At 41.5% G+C, this 25,667-nt stretch overlaps 1 protein-coding gene across 8 annotated transcripts in view; it reads left to right on the top strand.

The window, feature by feature from the left end:
• Positions 1–25,667, top strand: part of FRY (FRY microtubule binding protein) — a 434,377-nt gene that overhangs the window by 394,627 nt on the left and 14,083 nt on the right. For all 8 annotated transcript variants that reach the window (XM_082435479.1, XM_082435480.1, XM_082435473.1 and 5 more), the window contains 8 exons: positions 2,343–2,513; positions 8,539–8,739; positions 9,298–9,456; positions 12,551–12,717; positions 13,893–14,082; positions 17,618–17,767; positions 18,922–19,020; positions 20,882–20,965. In XM_082435479.1, the coding sequence (XP_082291605.1) occupies positions 2,343–2,513; positions 8,539–8,739; positions 9,298–9,456; positions 12,551–12,717; positions 13,893–14,082; positions 17,618–17,767; positions 18,922–19,020; positions 20,882–20,965 (1,221 nt within the window). The remainder of the gene's footprint in view (positions 1–2,342; positions 2,514–8,538; positions 8,740–9,297; positions 9,457–12,550; positions 12,718–13,892; positions 14,083–17,617; positions 17,768–18,921; positions 19,021–20,881; positions 20,966–25,667) is intronic.

Genomic DNA, 25,667 nt, shown 5'->3' with positions numbered 1-25,667 from the left:
TGAAAACAGTGATATATTAGCATGTTTTTTCTCATATAAACTTCCACTGAGGGACTTCCCTGGTGGTCCAGTGGTTAAGACTCCATGCTTCCACTTCAGGGGGCATGGGTTCGAGCCCTGGTCAGGGAAGTAAGATCCCACGTGAAGCGCGGCCAAAAAAAAAAAACACAAACCAACAAACAGAAACTTCTACTGATGTTACAGTTGCACAAAAATGCCATTGAGCTTTGAAATAAATGAATAATTTAAGTATTAGAAGTTAGCTTCTGAAGCTTTTATAAAATTTAGAAAATTCAAATTGTGTGTGTGAGAATACTGTAGCAAAAGCAATAAAAATCTCAGGGTTTGGTTTTACCGGGTATTTTTATTTCATCTATATCACAGCATCTTTATTAGTAACCAGAAAAGAAAATAGCAAACTAAGTGATTTCCCAAGTAAGAAGTAGCAAACAGTGTCTCTGTGGAACTACTTTTAAAATTCCAAAATGTATATACTAATGTAGTTCATGAGCAGGTGAAATATGAGACTCATAGATTCGTGCTAAAGTGCAAGTTGATACTTGTAATCGTCTGGGAATGTGCCCCAGCCAGAAGGGTGGCCTCCGTTGAAGTCACCTTCTGAGTTATTGATCGGTGGGTTTGCTGCTGCTCCTGTGACATCATTGAGGGCAGAGGGACGAGGAGATAGTGTGGGGCAGATTGAGCCCCCCAGCCTGAAAGGGAGAGGAATGAGAGCCCTTTACCTCTGCAGTGGCACAGCCAGGGAGGTCCGTTTCTTACCACCCCTGTGGTTACACTGTCTCCTTCAGATCCAAACCGCCTGCTTTGGTGCCAGGCCTTTCTAGCTAGAAATGTTTACTATGTTACAAATAAGAAAAGTGGCACTAACAAGGAAAGGGAGGCCTCGGCTGAGGAAATCAGAATTTTAGTCTCTCATCTCTCACTGACTAGTTGGCTGGTCTTCAGTGCTATTTATCTCATATACCCATTTGCAATCCCTGTACAGACTGTGTGTCTTGTACCATTTTATGAAAACCTAGTGCAAATCCTATGACTGCTCTTAAACACTGGAGAAAAAAAAGAATGTTTAAAATCCATTCCCGGGCTTCCCTGGTGGCGCAGTGGTTGAGAATCCACCTGCCAATGCAGAGGACACGGGTTCGAGCCCTGGTCCGGGAAGATCCCACGTGCCGCAGAGCAACTAAGCCCGTGCGCCACAACTACTGAGCCTGCGCTCTAGAGCCCACGAGCCACAACTACTGAAGCCCGCGCGCCTAGAGCCCGTGCTCCGCAACAAGAGAAACCACTGCAATGATAAGCCCGTGCACCGCAACTAGAGAAGAAGCCCGTGCGCAGCAACAAAGACCCAACGCAGCCAAAAATAAAAAAAGAAAGAAAGAAATTTTTAAAAAATAATTTTAAAAAATAAAATCCATTCCCCTTTTTTTTTTCCTTTTGAGAGATATTTGTGATATTTAAATTCTTATAAATGACTTGCTTACTTTCAAGGAAGACCAAGACGTTATATCGGTTAAATAAAGAATACTGTTCATTTTATTTAATATCAGTCTATGTTCAGGAGAGGCTGGAGAGCAAAACATTTAGATTTATTTGAAGTCTGTTATTTCTACAAAGTTATATTAAAATGGCCCAAGTGAAATGAACCTAAACATAGAAGTTAATTTTAAAATATTAACATACTAAAATTCTAATAGAAAAAAAAGGTTTTGTTTGAATCGACAGGACAGGACTTTTAAGTATGAATTATGAGCACGGCTGCTCAGCTTCTCCTCTGTAATTCACATGAACAAGTACTGTACTTCCTGACTTACGTTTCTTTTTCCCTACCAGTTCCTGGTTTATCTCTAAGAGGGTTAAATCCTTTGCTCTCACAGTTCGTTCTACAATAACATATCTTGGCATCAGTAGTCCTTAAAATCTCACGTGATAATATGTATGTGACGTGTATGTGTGTGTGAATCTGTACAGTTTCTAACCTCGGTCAGTGCAGAAACAGTGGAAAATTTCTTGGCTGCTGTAGACTGTCTGTGAACACACACTCAGTTGTCACACACACACACGCGCACGTAGGATACACTTTTCATTAAGAAGCAGCGATCTGACTCTTGAACACTCTCCTAGTGTGTGAACTTGCATCTTTGCAATGAGTTGAATCTGAAGGCACCTGTCCAACATAAATAATAAAAGAACATTCTAAAAATACCCACTTAAGGAATTAGGTGTGTACTGGAAATACAGTGCTCTGAGGAGCCAGTTACACTTTTTGTAGCACAAACACAGAAGGGAGAGCGGTTTCTCAGGAGAGGACTCTTGGTTCGTAGGTGATTTTCTCGTCGTGTGGGGACTTGGATCTGCTGGAGCACCAGACGAGCCTCGTGTCCTCCGAGGACGGCACCCGGGAGCAGGAGAACATAGATGACACCAACAGTGAGCAGCAGTTCCGGGTCTTTAGAGACTTCGATTTCCTAGATGTGGAGCTGGAGGATGGAGAGGTACGGCCCGGGCTCGGTGAAAACCATCCGCTCAGCCTTTTCCTTGACTAACAGCACAGTTTCTTTCTATCTGCTAAATAATGAGTTCTTTAATTAGAAAGCTGTAAACTTTATTTTTAATCAATTTATTCAAAGTACAGCAGCTTAACTTTGGCAAAAGGCACCACACCCTTCCTGTCTAAGCCCACGGCCAAAGCCACCAAGTTCTTTCTAAATGGCAAAGATCTGACTTTGACCACACAGAGACTCTGTGTGTGTGTAGTCCAAAGGTGAACTTTAAAAACAAATCACAGAAACATGCAAGGTCTGAGCCTGTTCTCTGGTACCTGGGTAAAACAGGCTAAGCATTTTATTATTTTCAATGTGAAATTGCTCTCATGGGTTGACGTCAAAGCTTGCCTGCCGCAACCTGCGATCAGAGCCCGAGGGCCCCGGCATCTTTGTGCTGTTTGATGAAATCCTCAGAACTTGAAACTAGATTTAACATACAGGAACTCTTGGCTCTGCTTTCAGTTGGTTCTTGACACCTGGAGTAGCTGAATTCAAGTATCAACAGGCAGATGCAGATCTGTTTATCTGAATGATAATCATGGTAATAAGATGCTTTCCATTATGAGTCATGCTTTTGAAAACCTGGGATTGCAAGGAGGAGCATCATTTCGGTAGCTCAGGGGCACGTTCCAGCTGAGAGGCAGGCTTTTCCCTCCTGGGATGGACACTGTGTTCCCTGAAGTGAGGCTGGCATCTGTAATAAAGCCTGGTACCCAGCCTGGCATGTGGTGGGATCCACATACTTCAGCTCACATTTAACCAAGCACACTCAGACAAAGAAAGGGCTTTCTGCTAGTCGTACAGTTAGAATGGAGGCTCAAATTCAAAGTTTATCATATCCTATGGCAGGTAGGCTCCTCCTAAGTTAACGATAGACTTGTGGGAAATGATGCTTCAAGTAACTGCTTACCTTCCCTAAAAGGATATGATTGCTGACCAATCCACTTATGTCAAGGCAAGGCCACGGAGCTGGACAAGCTCTATTGAGCTCTATTTTTGTCCTTACTGGCCACTGACTACCCTGGCTGTCTGTGCCAGCAAGGAAGAATCATGTCCTCAGAATGAAGAATGTTTTCTTTACCAATTCTTTCCCTGGAAACAAGTTTAGCAGATCCAGTCCTTTAAGAGTATAAAGGCACCAACTGCAAGGCGTCTTTAAAATGTGTAAGCTTTCATCTTGAATTGTTCTCAAACCAGTAAAAAGCATTGCAGTTTTCTGACTGTTAACCATAATTCGTGATAAAGAAATCAATTGCTAAATGCGGTGAGGATTGTTTAAAAAGTCTAATGCAAAATACAGCTGTTTTGAATACTTTCGAAATGATCCAGAGGTATATGGAATGTCAAAAGTTTAGCTTCCTGGTCTGAGCAACTGACCTAATCTTTGCTCTTAGGCTAGAATTCAAGCTTGGGCACCCTCTTCAAGGGTTAAACTACGGAGAGAAAAATTGATGAAACAAGAGAGGCATCATTTTTCAGTGTCAGCCAAAGAAAAATGTGTTACGTGAAGGGACCTAGGAGGAATGGTGTCAGAGAAATCAGAAACAATTTCAGAACAACTAACAAATTTAGTTTCTATCAAAATAAAGTAAGGAAAACCATAGATGCCCATCACTTGAAAATAAATATTAAACTAATATTTTTCAAGGACAATAAATAATGATTACTATGCCTTCCTTCTAGTGTTCTTGCTACTGTCCTAGCCGACAAGAACTAAAAAATCATAGTGATTATTTTATCTTGTATGATTAAGATTTTATAAGAAGTTCAAGAATGTGAAAGTATATATTTTATCCAAATAAACCATTTGAGAATATTTTGCTACTTCTCAATAAGGTTATAATAAGGAATTCTAGCAAGCTTACAGAGTGGTAGAGTGAAAATGCAAGGGTTTTGGAGTCAGGCAGGTCCAACTCTGACTTTCAGCTCTGCCACTGACCCAGCTCAAGCCTGGATGCAGTTTCTCTTGGCGTCTTCATCTATCGAATGGGAGTGATAATACCTGCCTATAGAGTTGATGTAAGGATCAAGTAAGATGACCTATGTAAAGCTTTTAGCATAATTTCAGGCAGTAGGCATTCTAAATATCTGTTCCTTTGTACTGTCTTTGGTGAATAATTTCAGTATTTCCTCATCTGCGAAAGGTAAGCATATTTGGCTTCTAGATCAACACACATTTACTAAAAAAAAAAAGAGACAAGGTTTTTGTCATGGTCTATTCCTTTTCATTAAATAGTCTCAGAATTTATTGACTAATATCTTTAAGGGTTTGCCTTTGAACTTCTCAGAATCTTTAAAGGGTGCTGTGTCTTTGCTATTAATTGCACCTCAGCAGTGAAACAGATCATGATCACAAACACTTCTGCTTTTGTGAGCAGGATCAGGTGATGCCACCTTTTTTTCCCAGCTGATGACCCTCATTTAGTCTTTCCATGACATTTCACGATTTTCTCACAAATAAAAATTTAGGCATTCCAAAAAAAAAAGTGTTGAGGAGACCAAAGTTGTCACTGAAGTGGAAAGCTATTTCAGAAATTGTATTTATGATTTATTACCAACTACATCATCCACCGCTAAGAGGTTTGGAATTTCCGGTGTTTCGTACTTATTTTTCTTTATGGGGTTTGTGTATCTTTGCCTTTTTTCTTTAAGTTGCATCTACTGACGTATATACTGTTAGCACTGTTAGTTGCTGTTGTGTTAAAACTAAGACAAATGCACTTGAGTATCTAATATAATCATTTTAAATAGACCTCTTATTTGTTTTTCTGTCCATTCAATCTGCTACACAGGAACTTCAGGTAAGATGATGCTATTTTCAGTTCAGATGCACTAGTAGATGTTTTGCATCATTGCAGATTTATAACTGCATAACTGCTTTTTCCCCCCTTCGAGAGTATGTATGCCTATTTGCACATTTACATTGAGATGTGTGTGATAGAAGTATTTTTCTTGGTTGCTGTAGAAGGGAAATATTTTCTGAAGTATAAATATGAGACAGTTTTAAAATCTTTATATGTTTAGTTCTGGAAGTTGCATGATTATATCTCTTGAGAGAGAGTGAGTTTTTAAATATGATCCATGGAAATCCTATAATTTCTCATTAGGCAGTTGTACAGCTGGATTGGTTTTGCTGTTAAATTCTTTTATTAAAAGTGAAATCAACAAGCTGTATCTAACAATATACCACATATACTGCCAATCAATTCCTTTTATTTTCCAGGAATTAGGAGCTATCTTTGGATGGTGACTATATAAAATTTCATCCAAATGAGGACCCTTTTCAAGTAAAAGGGGTCCGGTAATAATTACACTCAGACAACAGGCATAAGCTGGGATTATCCTGGGCAAACTGACCTATGATCACCCCGTATCTGTGTCATATAGACTTACTCTAAGTAGGTACATTTGGGGGAACATATTTTGACCATCCAAGTTCCTTCAACAATAATTCTTACTTTTTGGAACTCCAATATCAAAGAATATGATTTCCAACATTTCTGGAACATTCAATCGTGAATACTTTCTCATCTCAGTATAAATCCTGAGTAGTTATTTAAGTTTGATAACTGACATATGCAAATTGTCCATCAGGAATAGTTAGCCATCTTCTAAATTTTCTCACACATAGAAAATCTCACTTAATCAGTGAAACACTCTTTTGGCTTTTGACCTGGTAGGTAACATAAAATGCAAATCTGACATTTGGGTGTGGGGAAGTTGGAAGGTGGCTCTCCCAATAGGGGTATTCCTGTGCTATGAGAAGGCCCAGTTGACTTTTAATCACCACCGACTTTAACGTAGGCTAGGCTACTGTTCCATCTCAACCCCTCAGCTACCACCAGGGAAACAGTTTCAACATCTTTGCCTCTAATGGAGTTATTGCATCCTCTAGCAAGACACCCAGATATTATTCCTGCAAGAACAACTTCCCTGACTCCCAGTTCCCATGCCTGATTGATTCAGATCTTCACCTGAGCTGCAGTCAAATTAACAGCAATGGCAATCTATACCCAGTGTAGCATTCTCTGGCCCTAGGTGTCTGTATTTCTCTGCAAGCTCAGTGCAACCCAGGTTCAGTGTGGGAGACTTCCAGAACTGCTGCCTGAGATAGTTCATCTAACCCATCCATTGATTTGGTACAAGAGAATCAGTTTTGTGAATTATGTTTTACAGTTGTATGTTTTTCCCAGTAACTTTTACATTATTTTTTATCTGTATTGTAATCTCATTTTTCTTTACCCTCTTTATTTCTTCACACATTGAGTTTTCTTTTTCTTCCCAGAACTCTTGCCTCTTCCACATTTTTTTCATTTTTTCACTGAAACAGCTATTTTAAAGTACCAGCACAATAGTCAGCCTTTTCTACCAGGAAAAAAAATAATTTGGTGGTAATTTATCACAGCACTTACAGATAAAAGGTACAAATACAGCTATAAACTATGGAAAGCATATTCTGAGTCTTATAATCAAACAGTCCTAAGAACAATCATAAGTATCATAAATGGGGTGAATAATGATAATTTCCATATCATATCCAGAATGTGTTCAGGATTCTTACCTGTTGCCTTCCACCATGAATAGCCAAAACAGACTTTGGAAAAGCTAAGCATCTATTATATGAGAGATCTGTGAGAATGGTAAGATTCATTTCATTAGGAGCCGGAAAAAATAGACCCTTAAAACCAGAGGAAAATTAATAAATTTAATGCTCATTAATTTTAATAGTAATTTACATCTCTCACTGAAATTATATTATTATGCTATTTACTGAGCTCTCATCAGAAAGTTATTTATGGGAGTTCCCTGGTGGCATAGTGGTTAGGATTCGGTGCTTTCGCTGCAGAGGCCCAGGTTCAATCCCTGGTCGGGGAACCATCCCGCATGCCATGCGGTATGGCCAGAATACAAAAAAAATAAAATAAAATAAAAATAAATAAAACATCACATTTAAAAAAAAGTTATTTATGTCAGTGAACCATCAGTGTTTCAAATGACTAATATAAGTAAGATTCTGTGCTAGATTTTATTCAGATTACCTATTTGTTTAGGTTAAAATTTGCTCACCAATGAGCTAGTAATATTTCTCTAGCTTTATTCCTATCTTAACAGAGAGAAAAATAAAACCCAGATTGGTTTTCAGAAAAAAAATTTATGTTCATCAAATAAGCTTATTTAATATCTGATGGTTTGTAGAGAAAGTCTGAGCTGTATCTAAAATCTTTATTTAAACTTTACATTGCCACTTAGCCCAGTTCTCAGTGCAAATGTACAATTCAGCAATAATCCTTGGTACCGAGTCAGTCCGTTCAGGTCTAGGGAAGGAACTGTTTTCTATGTTGGGACAATTATTTAAAGATGAGCCTAAAGCAAAACTGAAGGCTTGCTGCTCTGGCCTCTGCGTAGTGCATGATTGTCCGACTGTGCCCAGCTGCTCTCTGATACCCTTTAACTCTGCATTTTATCTGTGAAAACTGCTGCGGCAGAAACAGCCTGGAATGTTTACCTAATGCTCTTCTACTTAATACCCAGAGGGTGTGGAACGTGCCACAAGCGTAGCTCCTACTTTTTCTCCTTCTGAAAAGAGTACTAAACAGGGGCGGGGTTTGGGGAGGGAACATCTCTTTTGAAGTTGTTTTAATATTAACAGTCTCTTTCTGACAGATTTTTGTTAACACGGATCATTTATAGAGTATCCCAAAATCAACTTGTTAAAAAACAAGATGTTACCCACTGTGCCAGAGTAGAGTGTATAATCATGTCTACCTATGATTTAATACGCATTTTGGTGAAAACAGTGTGCTTCTTACTACTCTTCACATCACGTAAGCAAAATGTTTGGTGCCCAAGGCCATGAGGGCTTGAGAGTTCATAATGAAAATTTTTATTACTAAGCTATGGCTAATCGACTGTGTAAAGGCGTGAGTGCAGGAGGATTTTGGCCTTAAAAAAGCAGCTGATGGTGTGATTTCAGGGCGAGAGTATGGACAATTTCAACTGGGGAGTCCGCAGGCGTTCTCTGGATAGTCTGGACCAGTGCGACATGCAGCTTCTGGAGGAGCGCCAACTCTCAGGAAGTTCTCCCAGCCTAAATAAAATGAACCACGAGGATTCCGACGAATCCTCCGAAGAGGAGGATCTCACCACCAGCCAGATCCTGGAGCACTCCGACCTAGTAAGTAGGAACTCTCCACCTACTCTTCCCAGGACATTGGGGGACTTCTTTTTGTGATTCAAGCAGTAGTGCAGTTTCCAGTTGCAGCTAAAGAAACCTGCTACAGCTGCTAAACTCAACTCTGAAACATCAGGTGGTGTCTGCTCCTCACCGGTCTCTTCTCTGTAGGTTGCAAATGGAAACAAACACTGGGGTTTTTTATAAGCCCTGAATGCCATCAAATCTGCTCAGGCCTAGATTTTCCCCAGATAACTTTTATTATGCTGAAATCTTTTTTTTTTTTTTAAATTCCTCAGACATCTGAAGTTTGAGGAAATATGACACGGACATTTTGATGGGGTTATCTGGAAATAGGGGTGTTTGTATTTTTCAGTGCTGGGCCTTGCCAGCTACCGTGCTTAAGTTCTAATGACAGTGACGTATGTATGTTAAACAGTTATTACCTGTCCACCAAAAACTAGCTTGTACACTGGTTTGTACTCTTATGTAGAGAATAATTAGAGCTTTTAAAGAATGGGAATGTCACACTCTGTTTTGTTTCCTATGCTTTCTCAACAGATCATGAATCTCTCCCCTTCTGAGGAGACTCATCCCATGGAACTCACGACCACCTGCGATATGACCCCCGCTGACCCTCATGCCTTTAACACCAGAATGGCTAGCTTTGACGCTTCTCTGCCTGATATGAATAATCTTCAGATTTCTGAGGGTTCAAAGGTGAAGAGATTTTGGCAATCGTTGATTGTAGTTTTCTTTAAAAAAAAAAATGTACTTCCAATTTTCTGAGCATTCTTAGCGGGTTCTAAGTGGAGGGACTATCTTTATTTTCTTTCTTTCTTTTTTGAAGTAGTTGAGTTTGTGCCCCTAAACCTAGGTTTTGAAGTTGCTTTACTCTCACAGACCTGAGTGGCCATCTTCCTGTTGGTTGAAGGAGATTTGATTTGAGGTCCTTTTAAAATGAAACATTTTGCATTTTCCATAGAGCACGAACACTGCTCGTGTTTTGCCATTTGATTAATGGCAAAACAAATTGGTGTATGTCGGAGATTGCTGAGACTGGGAAACTGCTGTTCTTTGTCATGACTTTTATAAAACAATCTGCTAAGTGAGGTGTGGGTGTATGCACGTATCGGGGGGGAATTTTTTCCTATGTAGGAACCAATTTTACAATCTGTACATTGATTCTGTTCTCGCCTTTGGCGGACTATCAGAATTTTCAATATCAATCACAGTATTATGCACAAAACTGTCCTAGCCAGGCTCTCTGAGGAGAAAAGTAAGTAATGGATACAATTTCCTTATTTAAAAGGTCAGCTTTAAAAAAAAAAAATCTAAAAATGTGTATTTCATTTAAGGTTTATTTTATCAATATTTCCATAAACTACCTTGTCCATAAAACTATCAACTCCCACACTGTGTTCACATATGTGCCCACATAAATGCCCATTAGTACAGAATTTTATTTTCTTATATTAGAAATAACCAAAATAACCTATTGCTGTTAGGATAAGGTTTTCTTTATCTTTAGTTTGGTTATGGTGGTATAAGTTTAAGGAGAAAATGAAATAGAAAAAAATTTACGAAAGTATATTCTTTCTGATGCTTCTACTAGAAAAATATAATACTGGCTATTCTGTATTCTTTTACAGTGTGCTAAAAGATATGTCTGCGATCTAGCAAAATCTAATCTACTTTAAACCAAGGGCAACCAATGAAACTGCAATCACCTAAAAATATTGAAGCTTAAAAAATAATTATTTCTAAGACTTCCCCATTGCAAAAGGACGGTGATCAGGGTTCTTAGAATTAGCAGAGTCCTTTTTTAGCCAAAAAAGGGGCCAGAAAGAAAACTGTCTGAGATTAAAATGCCAGAATCTTAATATCAAGAAATGAACTTCATGGAAAGGACACCACAAAATAAATGTGAAGTTATTAGCATTTATTACTGCTCAGTCTTGCAATAGTCATTTTCTCAACTTTTCTATTTTGAATGCTAAGTTGTATAATTCCTCATACAAAGCATTGCCTAAGGAGTAATATTTTCATGGACTCATACAGAAATCTATCAAGGAATTCTGTCAAGGAAAGGCTGAGTCTAATTTCTGAAAAGCTATCTCTGTTTTTCACATCAGCTGGGCTTCTGCAATGTTTGATGATGTATCTGTGATGTTAGAAAGAGAAAATAGAAAATATTTTTGTAAGAACTCAGCCTGCCCCTAATAGATTAAGTCTATATACATTAATAACCCAGGCCAGTCAGCAGTCTCGTTGGAACCACTCTAGTTTTAAAAAGCAGGAAGATGTAAATCAACTATACTCCAATAAAAATTAATTTAAAAAATAAAAAAATAATAAAATAAAATACAGTGCTCTGCCCACTCATCAGACACAAGAAAGCAGTGAATCTTTCATCTTCTAGCCAAAATTAAGCTGCTTAACTGCACGGCTGTCAACCTTGACAGTTACTCTTTACATTCAAAATTTGGGGTAAAGGATAAATGAGTTTTTAACAACAACAACAAAAATTATATGAAGTGGACCATTAATGAAATTCTAACTGGACAAGAAACTAAATATTTTTTTAATGGCAATAGTAAATGTTTTAAAGATAAAAAAATAAAAATAAAATAAATAAAAAGCAAGCAGCAGCAGATATGGATACACCTCTGAAATGCAGTATTTATGAGCAATTCCTTCAAAGACATGAGATAACCTATTTCCCTAACATATCTGTAAACATTTCTAATTTCCCTCTTTAATCCTAGACTCAAAATACTAAATGGGCAGCCAGATGTCAACCCACGATAACTCTCTAATTCATATATACATCTATTTCGCCTTGATTTTGTTTTTGTTTTAAGAAAATGACTCACTGAACCACGTACGTGTGATTTCTTCCTCTCCTCTTCTGCTCTGTGATCCAGTTGCCTTCCTTCCTCTCCCGAAGAACAATCAGTTCTCCAGATGATTTCCCCCTGGCCCAGGTTCAAGCCCAGCCTCTTTTTCCATTTGACTTGCTACGTCTTTTTCCTGCCCCTCAGTGATCCCAGCTCTGCCTGCCCTAGAGCCCTTTCATCTCGCAGATCATTCTACATTTTATAGCAACGTGAGAGCAGCCTCTCATATCTGTTATCTTCAAGGGATATTCCCAAGAGTAAAGCATATGTGTATATGGATCTTGGAGGATTTTCAGCATGGAAAGGCCTGTCAACGTGGCAGGCTTGGTGAATAACTCTGGATCACTTGTGAGCACTGCAGACACTTCTGGAGCCTTTACTATGCCAGGCACTGACAATTCTAAATTCTAGTTTCCATAGGTAATATTGGACATGTTATATAATATATTGGAGAGTTAACTCCAGATAACTTGCTTTAGAAGACTGGGGTTGTACAATGAAAAGAGTTCTGAATCAGAGATGGTGTCTCTAGTCCCAGCTCTGGCTCTGATTATATACCTGATATTAGGCAAGTCCTTTTCCCACGTGGAGCAACTGTTTCCTCGTCTATAAAATATGGAGATTGGACCAGGGGGTCTCTACGGTCTCTTCCAAGTTTAGCATTTTATACTTCATAAGCATGGGTCATATATGGTAATCTACTGAGAGCCTCTTTGGGAACTCTCCCGGAAAAGACTGAAAAGAAGATAGAGAAAGAACAGTACTTCAGAGAATTCTTGAGTTCGGTTATAGAAATTGACTCTACCGTAGCTAGAAGACAAATGCCCCCAATTTCTATTACTCTCAGGGTTGCAGATTTTCCTATGGATAGTCCTACATGTTGGGGGGATTCTTTTCTCCTTTTATGCTCCCAGGTCAGTGCTGTCCAGGAGGAGAAGGACACCCCCGTGCATGAGGATGATCTTTCCAGCTCCATCAATGAGCTCCCGGCAACTTTCGAGTGCAGCGATAGCTTTAGCCTGGATATGACCGAGGCAGAAGAAAAAGGCAGTCGAGCGCTGGACCAATTTACTCTTGCCAGGTGAAGAGTGTACAGGGCACATCGTACTGGCTTCGCTCTAACTCCAGTTAAATGTCAGGCTTGTGCTGCTGGGACTTCCTAACAAAGGAGTCCAAGCGGACATATAACTTGGAGGGCTCTCGGCGGGTGGGAATCATCCAACCCCAGAGCAGGGCCTTATGCAGAACCCATGAAGCCCTAGAGTTAACGTAAAAAGCCAGAGGGGAGCCTGGGGACATGGTCCAGGCCTTGTAAGCTTTGAAAATAAGCAAGCTTGGCAAGGCTTGGAAATAGGGAGTTCTTTTCATTTTGAGTTAAAAGACCAGAACAAGAGGCCCCTTATAAGCCAAATACCTACTCTTTTTTTAAGTGGGTGGCTTTCAGCCTCGTGGCTGACATTTCTGAGACAATTGAGATCTAGTCAGAGAATACAAATAGGAAAAAATATAACAAGGATAGATTTTTAAAAACCCCACTAATGTGGCATCTAGAATAAATCACAAATAATAATGCTACAGATTTACTTTAGGAGAAGAAAGTCAGAATCCTAAAATCACTCCTCTGAACGTTGAAAATAAGAATTAAGTAAAAGCTTCTGATGTGGCTGGACAGAGGCCTTCTGTTATGGTGACGCATATCCGCCCATCAGAGAACCGGCTTACGGTGATACCTAGAGAAGAACTTTGACTTTTCACAGTTCGTTCATTTTTCTCTCCTTTCTTCGTTCCTCTCTGTCTCCCCCTGCATTTCTCTTCTTTCATTTCCTTTCCTCTCTCTGCCCTTTTCTTCTGGGCATTTATGTATCTGCACCCACTAATACTGTCCCTTCACAAAGGAAAAGTGAAAAGATTCAGAAATTTTCTCATCACTTACTGTATTGAAAAATGAAAAGGACTGCAATGGGCCACAGCACAGGAATGAATGTATCCTGTGTCCGGGGAAAGGCTGTCCAGGAAAGTGAGGGGCAGTTACTGAAGGCTAAAAGAGGTACCGAGTCTATAAAGGAAATCCGAGTGGGAGGAATCCCAGAAATTCCACAGGTGAAAATTCTCTTTTCTAGAGTCAGAAAAGAATCTTGGAGACCTCTGAATGGGAGCCAGGCCCCCAAAGCGACCCCAGCGGGAGGAGTGGGCAGAATGGGTGCCTCGGGGTGAGAGGACGCCACTTCCTGACGCTGCCGTTTGCATTTGTTCCAGCTTTGGAGAAGGCGAGAGGGGAGTCTCGCCGCCGCCCTCGCCCTTCTTCTCGGCCATCCTCGCTGCGTTTCAGCCCGCGGCCTGTGACGACGCGGAGGAGGCGTGGCGCAGCCACGTCCACCAGCTGCTGTGCGACTCGGACGGCTCCTGCGCCGTGTACACGTTCCACGTGTTCTCCTCCTTGTTCAAGGTACGGCACCCACGGAGGGGCCCACAGACGCGCCGGGGCTGCGGTCTCTTCGGGGAGCCAGCTGGCCGCCAACTGAAGGGGTTAAGTGCTGGGTTTACACTACTTTGTCCTCCTGACATCCTTCAGTGTCCTCTGACTTCATCCTTTCTTCTCCTCAACCTTCATCTACTCAGGCTGGCACTGTGGAGACGCTGCGCTCGGGGATTCAGGCCGCCGTGCTGTGCCCCTCGCTCCCCCACTCTGGTTTTCACTGGCATCATCAGTGCCAGGCAGGCAGCCAGGACTTCAGGACCACAGGGTGGCACCTTCTGCCAAGCCCAGCCTCCATCTCTTCTTTCCGCTTAGACCTCTTCTCTATCTTTTTAATTCACTGTGTTTTTCCTTGTCTTTTATCTTTCCCCACCATGGAGTCCTTCAGCGTGCCAGCCTGTGAAGCTTTTCTAGAGGTTGAGTTCTGCTGAGTATATCACGAGAGAGGCACAGGAACTTAGCTGGACTGAGGGATGGAGCCCTCTGACCGCCTTCAGGAAGAGCCATGGGAAAGGCAGAAGGGAAATGAGGAATTATATAAAAAGTGGAAAATGAAAAAACTGGGATCATCTGCTTTAAATGATTTCAAATTCAGGAAGCCATAATTTAGTTAACATAAAAGTCAACTTGGTTTTTGAGCCTGGGGGCCCTTCCATTTTTGGAGAAGTATATACCAATAGTACTCAGAGCTAGTTTCTCAGTATTCTGAGTGTTAATCCATGCTGCTCTCTCTCAAGTTTTTCAATTTACTTTTCGTGAGACCTGTTAGAAAACTGAATGGACAAAAACTAAGGTGGCGTCTGAGATGCACTGGGGGCTGGAGGGACTGTTAGCCTTAAGACAGAAAACAATGGGCTGCTGAGAGATAAGAATCCAGAAACACCCTAGCATTAAGCCAGACTGAAATTTAAAAACAACTATCCACAAGCTACCATTTGAGGTAAATTTAATTGTTAAGGATTCAGGAGCAAAGTAATTTATTATATTGTTCTAACGTCAGTGTTTAAATAATGGTTAATAATGTATATTTAAGTTTGGCTGTTGTAGTAATTTTTTCTTATTACGGTTACTAGACTCTTCATGCTCGATTTTATAGTCCTGAGCAGTACTTTTCCCTCTGCCGAGAACTGTCATCTCCTCTTTTCCCACAGCTGTGCTCCCAGTGACATGCAAATCCCTGATTGGCTGTCACTTCAGTGAATGACACCTTCCTTTACCTCTTTCTACCTGCCCCCCCACACACACTTGGGATCCCGAGCCAGTTGTAGTTGTATCTGTTATACTTGTCACACTTGTTTAGGTGTCTGTCTCCCGGGAGACGGCAGGTAATGGTGTCTTGCTTTGATTCCCCAGCAGCTGGCACAGTGGCTCACACACAGCAGCTGCTCAGTCAATGCAGAAAGAATGAATGGGAAAAAAAAAAACCTTTTTAATGTAAATCTTAAACGTACAGTTTCTGACTTAATGCCAGTACGGCAACAGATTGTCATGTGAGCTGGGACGTGGGGCTGGACCCTGGGAGGTACATTGGGGTTTGGATTTTTTTCATCAGTGTATTAGACCAATTTCTAAGGAGCTTATCCGCAATAATAATAATACAAATGTGTACCTCCTATTTCAGTTTTTAATATTACATTTAGCGTTAAGAACTTTCTCAGCTACCATCAAATGCTCTGTGATTGAGAGCAACACGGGTAGCAAAATCGGTATTAATCAAATATGCTGGAAGTGAAACACATTTCAGACATGCAGTCTATTAATCTTTCGTCATGTCCTCACCATAGCTGTTTACTGTTTTCTAACATTTTTCCTGTGAGTCTGGACACCACGTTTTCCTGTATTTGGTTGGATTTTGGACGGGGTAGAGAGGAGGTGATTGCAAAGATAATTTGCTTTTAAAAACAAGGAAATGGTTTCTAAAGGTCCGGCATGGGTGGCTTTCCAAGTGTCTCAGTCAGTGTATTTCCTTCCTGCTGCTCCTGTGTTAGAATATTGTCATTTGATCACACAGTGTCACCAAATTATATATTTTTATATGGAAGTCATATGTGGCTCTGAAGTTCCCTGAAAGATCTAGCTTCTCAGTACAATAAAAAATAAACCCAGGGACTTCCCTGGTGGTCCAGTGGTTAGGACTCCACGCTGCCACTGCAGGGGGCATAGGTTCGATCCCTGGTCAGGGAAGTAAGATCCTGCAAGCTGCTCAGAACGGCCAAAAAAAAAAAGAAAAAATACAGAAATGAACCCAGATCTCACCATATCCTCGGGTAAGATGGAAAGAAACCAAACTATCTGCAGGACCTGGATCCTACTCCTGGCTTTGCCACTCCACTAGCTGGTGACACGTGGCATTTCCTGTTCCTTTCAGCAGCAACATCCTGTCGAGTTTTTTTTTTTTAATTGCACATAAAACTAAAAACACCGTAAAGACATATGTATGTTATGCATTATAGCAAGATTCTCAGAGGTATTAAATAAAAAATAAATAATATGCAACATGGTAGGCGTTTTTCTAGTATAACTTGTAAGGAACCAAGAGCCTGCTGCTGTTTTGGGGACCTGCTAATTTCCCCATAACAGGGCAGAGAGGATTTCTCGTGGGTTAGATTCTCCAACTCAAAAGGTACGACATCTCTTTGGGGAAGGCCAGTGCCTAGAACTGGAATACTTTTTTGGTTAAATATTTTGTTCTTTTTGTTAAAGATGTTGTGTGTTGGGAGTTGGGGCTAAAAATATTCTCATTTTGGCACTGACACCGGCCCAGTGAGTCAGATTCTTCCTAATTATGGTTTTTCTTCAGGCAGTATAGGGGGAATAGTAACATTTAGGAAGCACTATAGGTTTACGGAAGGGATGTGAACTTTAGAAGTCAAGCTCATCCTTAACTCTTTCACTTACTAGTTGCATGACCTTGAGTCCTTTAACCTCTTTTAACCTCATTTCCTTCACCTGGTTGTGAGGATTGATGAGTTGATGTGTGCAAAGCTATCAGACAGAGTTACAGACTCCTAATCAGAGGCGCTCTCACAGGGAGACAGGTCCCGTGAATTTACCCTTTCATTCTTCAGAGGCTTTATGGCCCATTTTAGTGCTCTATCTCAGGGAGCTGTGATCTTGGGAAACAGATTATATCTCATGACCTTTTTCCTCTCACCCACATTGAAGTAATCTCAGAAATTCTCACTCATCTGACAAACACGCTAGGCAGACTCAAGCTGCTGACCGGCACTGACAATCAGCAAAAAGCAAACGCAGCGTTTATTTAAAAGATTATACGAGCACCCGTGCATTGGGAAATGACATTTTAGGAGGAAACTTTGTTCACACTGGGTGATTACTCACTTGACTTAAGACATTCACTCTGCCCCTATCACCGCCCCCGCTCCCGCCACTTCATGGAAGACCTGTGCTCATCTGATATTTTTATGAAGATTGAAAAATAGTTTTTTCTGGTACAAAAGTTAAAACGTGGCCATTTACAAACAGTAATTATGTTGCCTTTCAGAATATTCAGAAAAGGTTCTGCTTCCTAACCTGTGATGCGGCCAGTTACCTTGGAGACAACCTCCGGGGCATCGGATCCAAGTTCGTCAGCTCTTCCCAGATGCTCACCTCCTGCTCCGAGTGCCCCACGCTTTTCGTGGACGCCGAGACCGTGAGTATCTCAGGCCTGCTCCCGCGGCAAATGGCCCGCCCAGCTGATGGTGCGGAACTTGAGGGAAGCACACGTGTGTGGTGGTTTGTTTGAAAGACACTCTCAGTGTTTGCGAGCAGCGCTCTGCTGTGCTATGAGTCCCAGAGGCCTGGGCCTGCACAGGAATGACTGCATGGCCAGCCCAAGCCGAGGCAGTCACTGCAGGGAATCAGGAGGAGATCCCCCTCTGTGCTCCCTTCGCGGCCTTGTCGCTTCTCTCCGATGACTCTTGACTTTGAAGGCTGTGAATGTGGTGAGCTAACCTCCCAGAGCGGACCTAGCCAGTCCCCACGATGCCAGGTTAGCTAAGCAGATGGGTCCCCAGAGGCAACGATGTTATCACTTTCCCTACTTCCAAGAGACTGATTGCCCTCTGGATGGATTCGTCCAGCCCAACTGCAAATGATGAGTTTAAAAGCAGGAGTCCCCAACCCCCAGGCCGTGGACCGGTACCAGTCCGCAGCCTGTTAGGAACCAGGCCATAGAGCCAGAGGTAGGCGGCGCGCGGGCAGGCGAGCGAAGCTCCATCTGCCGCTCCCCACCGCTCGCATTACCGCCTGGACCACCCCCCCCCCACCCCCCCACCCCGTCTGCGGAAAAATCGTCTTCCGTGAAACCGGTCCCTGGTGCCTAAAAGGTTGGGGACCGCTGGTTTAAAGGAGGATTAAAACAGTCCCTGGCTGACTGCTGAATCGTGACTGTATAAATGTCATACTAATGATTTAAAGTACAGATTAAATACAAAATCAGTTTGAAAACCTATTTGGCGGTCTGTCTTCACATTGCTGGATGAAGACACTAGAGTCCATGCATAAAATGGATGCTGTATCTTAATGTGGGCTTCTGTGGAATACTTGTTAAGATTTGTCCGTCTATCCTGATATGGGGAAGAGGGATACTTTCACAGGAGACTTTGATTAGCAGTATCCAATGCAATTGCCGCTGATAGTGGAGCTAAATTACAAACTGCACAGCTTATTAAAATGGATGCTACCAGCCCCCCCGCCCCACACTTTACATCTAAATATACTTCTCTTTTCTCTCTGCGTAGCCATGCCTTTGTCTAGGTGTCTCTCTGGAAGTTGTTTTAATACAAATTATTTTCCTGTCTTTAGCTCCTTTCTTGTGGACTTTTGGACAAGCTCAAGTTCAGTGTTTTGGAACTGCAAGAATATTTGGACACCTACAACAACAGAAAAGAGGCCACCCTCTCAGTAAGCTTCTATGTTTCTGTGCCTATACATTTACTTAAAACCAAATGAACCCAACCACTGTGAACTCTTGGGAGGCGATGTGATTTACCCAAGAGAGGCTCTTTTGGGAGAAGACAGATTTCATCTGTTCTTCTGTGAAGGATTACAGTTCCAACTTAATGGTGGCAGAACTGTCAGTACTATGGATTATATAAAAATGATACCTACAAAAGAGAAAATTTTCAGCTTTCGATTTTAGCCCTATAATTTCCCTACCAAGAAACTGGGGAAAGTGGGTATCTGCTTAATATGTCAGTTTATCAACATTATAACTTTTCTTTTCTCAGAAATTTAAAATTGTTAATTACTTCCTTCCAGTGTCCGCCTCACCCAAAGCTGGTTGGGACGGACCTCCTCTCTCTTCTCCTTTTAACCACCCTCGGTAGCTGCTTCTCCATCTCCGTGGTTTCTCGTGGCCTCGGCTCCTGCTCTTTGCTTTTCTCTCCCTTCCAAGATGTAAATTGTAAAATGTTAGAGACAAAAGTGATTCAGAAACCATCCATGCAAACCCCCTGATTTCCAGCAACTTCCATGTGTAATTTCCATGGAGCACTTCCTATCATAGACCAGGCACTATAAAAAGAGCGTGGATTTTTAAGTCAGATGGACTTGAGTTCAAATTGCAGCTCAGTTACTTCAGGGTTAGTGACCTTGGGTAAGTTACCTCCTCTCATCTCAGATTCATCATCTCTAAGACAGTGATAATAGTAATTAATTTGCAGAACTGTTGTAAGAACATAACGATTATAACAGTCATAGCAGCTGTCGTCTCCTGAGTCCTTTCTATGTATCCAACAACCTGATAAGAGTTACATCTCTTAACTTAAATCATGTAATGCTTACAACTACCCTGGGAGTTGCTATTATTATTCTCATTAGCTAGGAGATAGCATAGTGGTATTGAAACCCAGGTCTGTGGGATTCAAAGGTCCATGCTCTTAACCACTACACAATATTGCCTTTAAAATAGAAATAATATATGTAAACTGCCCAGCACAAGTGCGTCGTACATAGAAGATATTCATTCTAAAGCTACTGGGTTTTTTTTCTTGTTGTTGTTATCTCATGACCTGTCAAAGAGAGTTCTGACATTCTACTGCAACAATTCCCTTTGTCTTCTATTTCTGTGGCTCTTTCGCTGTCACTGATTTCCAGCTTCTCAGTCATCAGTTAATAAAAGTAATCCTTTCATTCTGGTTGGTGAACGAGCCAGTCTTTTGATGTCAAGTGTGAGTTTCAGTTCTTCAGTGCTTATTGTTTTCTGCCCAAAGGTTCCTTTCACATCTATACTAGTTACTATTCCAGATACTTAAGACCGGCAGAATCTTTAAATAGCTGGGCTATTACTATAATAGGCTTTCTTACAGTGAAATAGACCTGCCTCAAAGAAGCCACCTCAAAATAACAGAGAAGAGGGTGTGCCGTGAGTCAGGGTGCATTGTCCAGGATGACCCAGCCTGCGAGGAAGTGTTGGGACCTGTCTCCTAACCTCAGTCGTATGAAAAGTTTCTAACCATATGTGAATTTAATCTATACATAAATTTGGAATGCTCTGGTGAAACCATTCTTCAGGGTGATACATCACAACACTGAAATGATAAATGTTGAAATTTTTAAATGACCATCACTGAACCCATCTAAGCAGATATTTTAATTTCAAATTATTAATCTTTAACCAAAAAGTTTTCAAAAAGTCGTTATATAAAAATTTCATTTTACTGTGATTAGAAGCTTAATCTATTTTTCCTGACAGAATTGATTGTAAAAACATTCTTAGGACATCACTGAATTTATCTATGTCTGTATCTCTTTCTGACAACAGTGGCTTGCAAACTGTAAGGCAACATTTGCAGGAGGATCAAGAGATGGAGTAATTACCTGTCAACCAGGGGACTCAGAAGAAAAGGTAATAAAAGCCTGTTAGAGTTTATCTTTTCTGTGCTCTGACTTTGTGTGTTGGTGTTGATCTACCCAAGAAGTGTGGAACTTGAAAAAGGAAGAGGCAGAATGAGTTCATCCCATACATTCACATGACACCTCTAGAGTAAGAAAGAATGACATTCGCGCCAAGCATGACTGTGTTGATGGGATTTGGGGCGGGGCGGTCTTCTTTTTGGAAACGTAGAAGTATAAAAATAACCTTTCTGCTGACGCTAACTATACTAACCGTTTCCTAATAAATCTGTTCTTCGTTCAGAATATAAAACCAGATGTCATTAATTCTTCACTGATCCACTTAGCTCCTTCAATGAAGAAAGTCTTTGTTGACCTTTCAGCAATCACTCAGACTTTTTTTTTCCTCATTTAGAATTGCTTTAAGTACACACCTCAGACCAGCTGGCTTATAAACGTATGTCATATTGTAAAGGAAACTGGGCAGAAAAGTGTGAACAGATTAAGATCATTCAATTCTGCAGTTACTCCTGTGACCCCCGTGGTGGGTACAACAGTGAATTCTGCCCCGGGTGGAGCTTCTGATCTGTTCAGGGAGATGGACGTTTACCAACAGTCATACACGTGTAAACCGTGACAAGTGCCATTAAGGAAAGGAAGGAACAGTAAAGCTATGAAAGAATACAGCAAGAGAACCTGGGCTACCAGGAGGGCAGTTCTGGGATGGCTTCTCCACGAAGTGCCATCTAAGTGGAGATCTCGGCTCTGAGCTAGAGTGCAGAGGGGTGGGTGGAGAGCCTGTGTGAAGGCCCCGAGGCAGGAGGGAACCTGGCCCTTTCCAAGGACTGACGAGAGCCTGTGGGGCTGGGCGTGTAGACAGTGACAGGGAGAAAAGTTTGAGTCTGAAGAAGCTGCACAAGCCAGACCGTGCAGGGCTTTGGGTGCTTATCTTAACAGCAATGGTGGGCAATTAAAAGTTATAACAGGTGGGTGTGATCAGAGTGGGGCTCGCCCGCTCTCCTGTGGAAACGGACCGAAGTGGGCAAGCGTGGATTTGGGAAGACAAGTTAGGGGGCTGCTGATGGGTCTAGGCAGAGAGGTCACCTTGTAATTACATTGTCACACCTAGAAAAGCATGTTGGAGTGTGCATCCTTCAGAGGGTGAGAAATCGTCTTCAGGGTGGGCCTTGAGGAGAAATAACAGTGTCACTCCATCTCAGTATTGATCTTATATCCAGAGTGGGAAGAGGGATTATTTTTCTGATTAGAGCTATCATTTGGCTTCCATCCCAAAGCAAAACCCAACAAGTGTTTGACCTCAGAGCACTGCTTACCCTCCATTGATTGATTCACTCCAGCTCTCTTTTTTAAGTCAGATTCTCTATCTTCTGGAATAGTTTGATGTTGCCAGTTATTCTGAGTACCCTTTGCATGGGGACAAGTGAAGGGGGAGATAGGAAGTGAGCTTTAACTTGAAGAATCTATGTCTGGATATAAATTGCGAAGTCAACATGCCAAAACTTATTCCACGTGTGTATTCTATTTCAGAGAAGCGTGGACTTTATGGAAGGATTAGTACTTACCTTACTAAACCTAGCAAACTCTTGAGCAGTTAGAGATGTCAGTCGGCCAGAGATGGTGACCAAGTACAGATAGGCATGTGAAGTCTTCCCACCCCAAGCCCTACCCCAACCGGTCTGGTCTTGGCCAGTAGCTGATTTCTAGTCATTCTTAACTGGTAACATAAGTGATAAATTGCTGTGGAATTGTTTGTGGAACAGAATATAACTCTTTGTTGGATGCTGAATATTTATTTTCTGATTTTTCTTCTATTCTCAACATGAAGTTGTAGACATCAAGGTAATGAGGAAAGGTTACACACTGGTAGCCTGTAAGCTGTAACCAATTCAGACATGTTTTATTCAGCTTGTACAATTTAAATTTGACCCAACAGTTTAAACTTAAAATTGTTCACACGTACACTCAAAACAGCATTCCTGGCATCTCTTAAAAAAAGAGAAAAAAGAGGGAGCAACACCAGGCCTGCCTTCCTAAAGTGGCAGCAGTGACCTTGAGCTGGTTGGCTCTCCACCGTCCGCTGCGCACACTGAGTTCCCGACCCTGCCGGCAAGAGCCAGGTGCCAGTCATCACGATGTTCTTTTCTTTATAATAGAAACATGTGCCTCTGCACCTAAGGCCCCACAATGGGGAAGTGAAAGCTAAATAGAATTGTGCCTTTCAAGAAAAACAGGAGTGTTCCTCTTTGCCGCAGTGAGAACAATCTCTGCGTATATAAGATGCTAGTGCCCGTGTGCTGGCCTCACTCCCTGAGGGGACCTTGGAGGAGTCGTTGTAGCGTGTGTACAAAACAACAGAACAGTGTTCCTGAGAAAAGTGCTTCTAATACATGGGAAGTATTTTGGAGGGAAGGCTTCTTTTGTTAAGACAGGTGTGATTAGTCAGTAATTTAGGCTACTTGGTGACTACAATACCCGTTCTCCTAGAATGAGGCACGGCGCACAGCAAATAAGATGTAGAACAAGGCGGGCGTGTGAGTCGCGCCTGTCGTGAGGGCAGCTCCTTGGCAGACGCTGCTGTACCAGTGTCTTCTCCGCCTGCACACACCCAGCGAGACCGGTCTCTTCACGACTCAGAGCCAGCACCTCTAAACAAGGATTGTGGTTTGCGGTGACCTCTCCTGTCGCCCGCGAAATTCATCCTGGAGCGGCTGCTGCTGGGGAGTTTAAGTTCACGGAAACGTAGGACGTGGTGAAGCATCTCGGCTCTGGGCTCTCCAGGCAGTGGCATCGGCCTCGACCCTACAGCGAATTAGCACAGCTCACCTCCCCGGTTCTGCAGGGCTGGCCCTGGGCAAGCTGGAGAGATTGCCACTTCATTTGCCATAAGTGATTTTAGTTGACGCACTCTTAATTCCACAGCCATTTCTGAGCACTAATTGAACAGTCGACTCTTTGGACTCAAGTACAAGAGTTTACATGTAGCTGCACTACATTTTATCTTATTACATTCAGACCATCCTAGAGTCTTCATGGACATTAACCCTCTTAGCTGTGTATTTCCTATCCCTGTCTAATCCAAGAACGAGAGAAGCCTGCAACCTCTGTTCTTCTACAAATTGAACAAAAAGCTAAATGTTGAACAAGACGAGATGTTTCTCCACCTAAACTGTAACCCATTAAACATTATCCTTCGGATACAGTCAGTCAGTCCTTTGCTATAAGGAATCTCTTCTCTAGAATGAGTAAGGAAATGTCTGTTGAAATGAAAGTTTTCTTGAAAACAGTAAATATGTCAGGCTGTGTAATCTGTATTAGAGGCTTAAAGGTATTTATCTTTCAAATCTTTGAAAGATAGTCATGACCAAGGTCCAAAAAACTACTCAACAAATACAATGCAATAGTCATGAATGTGCCAGAGCCAAGTGATTTTAGCAACAGCTGAGTACATATTGTACCCACCTGCTTAGGAGATTACATGCATCTATGTAATATTGAGTAGGAAAGCTTCAACATTTGGCTAGATTTCCTAAATTTTATCCAATTTAGTTTAAATCAGTGACTTTCAGAGGTTAAACATGATGAAAATTATAGGTAATATAGTATACTGTGACTTATCTTCTGACATGTCGAAAATTTCTCAGATTTTTACCTAACTGGCTACATCATAAGCAAAGAACTGGCTTCAGAGCAGAATACAGAGAAACAAGAATGGCTATGCTACTTTTTTTTTTTTTTTAACATCTTTCTTTATTGGAGTATTAGTGCTTTACAATGGTGTGTCAGCCTCTGCTTTATTACAGAGTGAATCAGTCACACATATACATATGTCCCCATATCTCTTCCCTCTTGAATCTCCCTCCCTCCCACCCTCCCTATCCCACCCCTCTAGGTGGTCACAAAGCACCAAGCTGATCTCCCTGTGCTATGCGGCTGCCTCCCACTAGCTATCTGTTTTACGTTTGGTAGCGTATATATGTCTATGCCACTCTCTCACTTTGTCCCAGCTTACCCTTCCCCCTCCCTGTATCCTCAAGTCCATTCTCTAGTAGGTCTGCATCTTTATTCCCGTCTTGCCCCTAGGTTCTTCTGACCATTTTTTTTTTCTTTTTTAGATTCCATATATATGTGTTAGCATACGGTATTTGTTCTTCTCTTTCTGACTTACTTCACTCTGTATGACAGTCTCTAGGTCCATCCACCTCACTACAAATAACTCAGTTTCGTTCCTTTTTATGGCTGAGTAACATTCCATTGTATATATGTGCCACATCTTTATCCATTCATCTGTCGATGGACACATGTTGCTTCCATGTCCTGGCTATTGTAAATAGAGCTGCAATGAAAATTTTGGTACATGACTCTTTTTGAATTATGGTTTTCTCAGGGTATATGCCCAGTAGTGGGATTGCTGGGTCATATGGTAGTTCTATTTTTAGTTTTTTAAGGAACCTCCATACTGTTCTCCATAGTGGCTGTATCAATTTACATTCCCACCAACAGTGCAAGAGGGTTCCCTTTTCTCCACACCCTCTCCAGCATTTATTCTTTGTAGATTTTTTGATGATGGCCATTCTGACTGATGTGAAATGATACCTCATTGTAGTTTTGATTTGCATTTCTCTAATGATTAATGATGTTGAGCATTCTTTCATGTGTTTGTTGGCAATCTGTATATCTTCTTTGGAGGAATGTCT

This window comes from Balaenoptera physalus (assembly GCF_965194825.1).
Source record: "Balaenoptera physalus genome assembly, chromosome: 18".
NCBI classification, from domain to species: Eukaryota; Metazoa; Chordata; class Mammalia; order Artiodactyla; family Balaenopteridae; genus Balaenoptera; species Balaenoptera physalus.
Note: the sequence above shows the minus strand (reverse complement) of the source record. Positions and strands in the feature narration are given on the sequence as shown.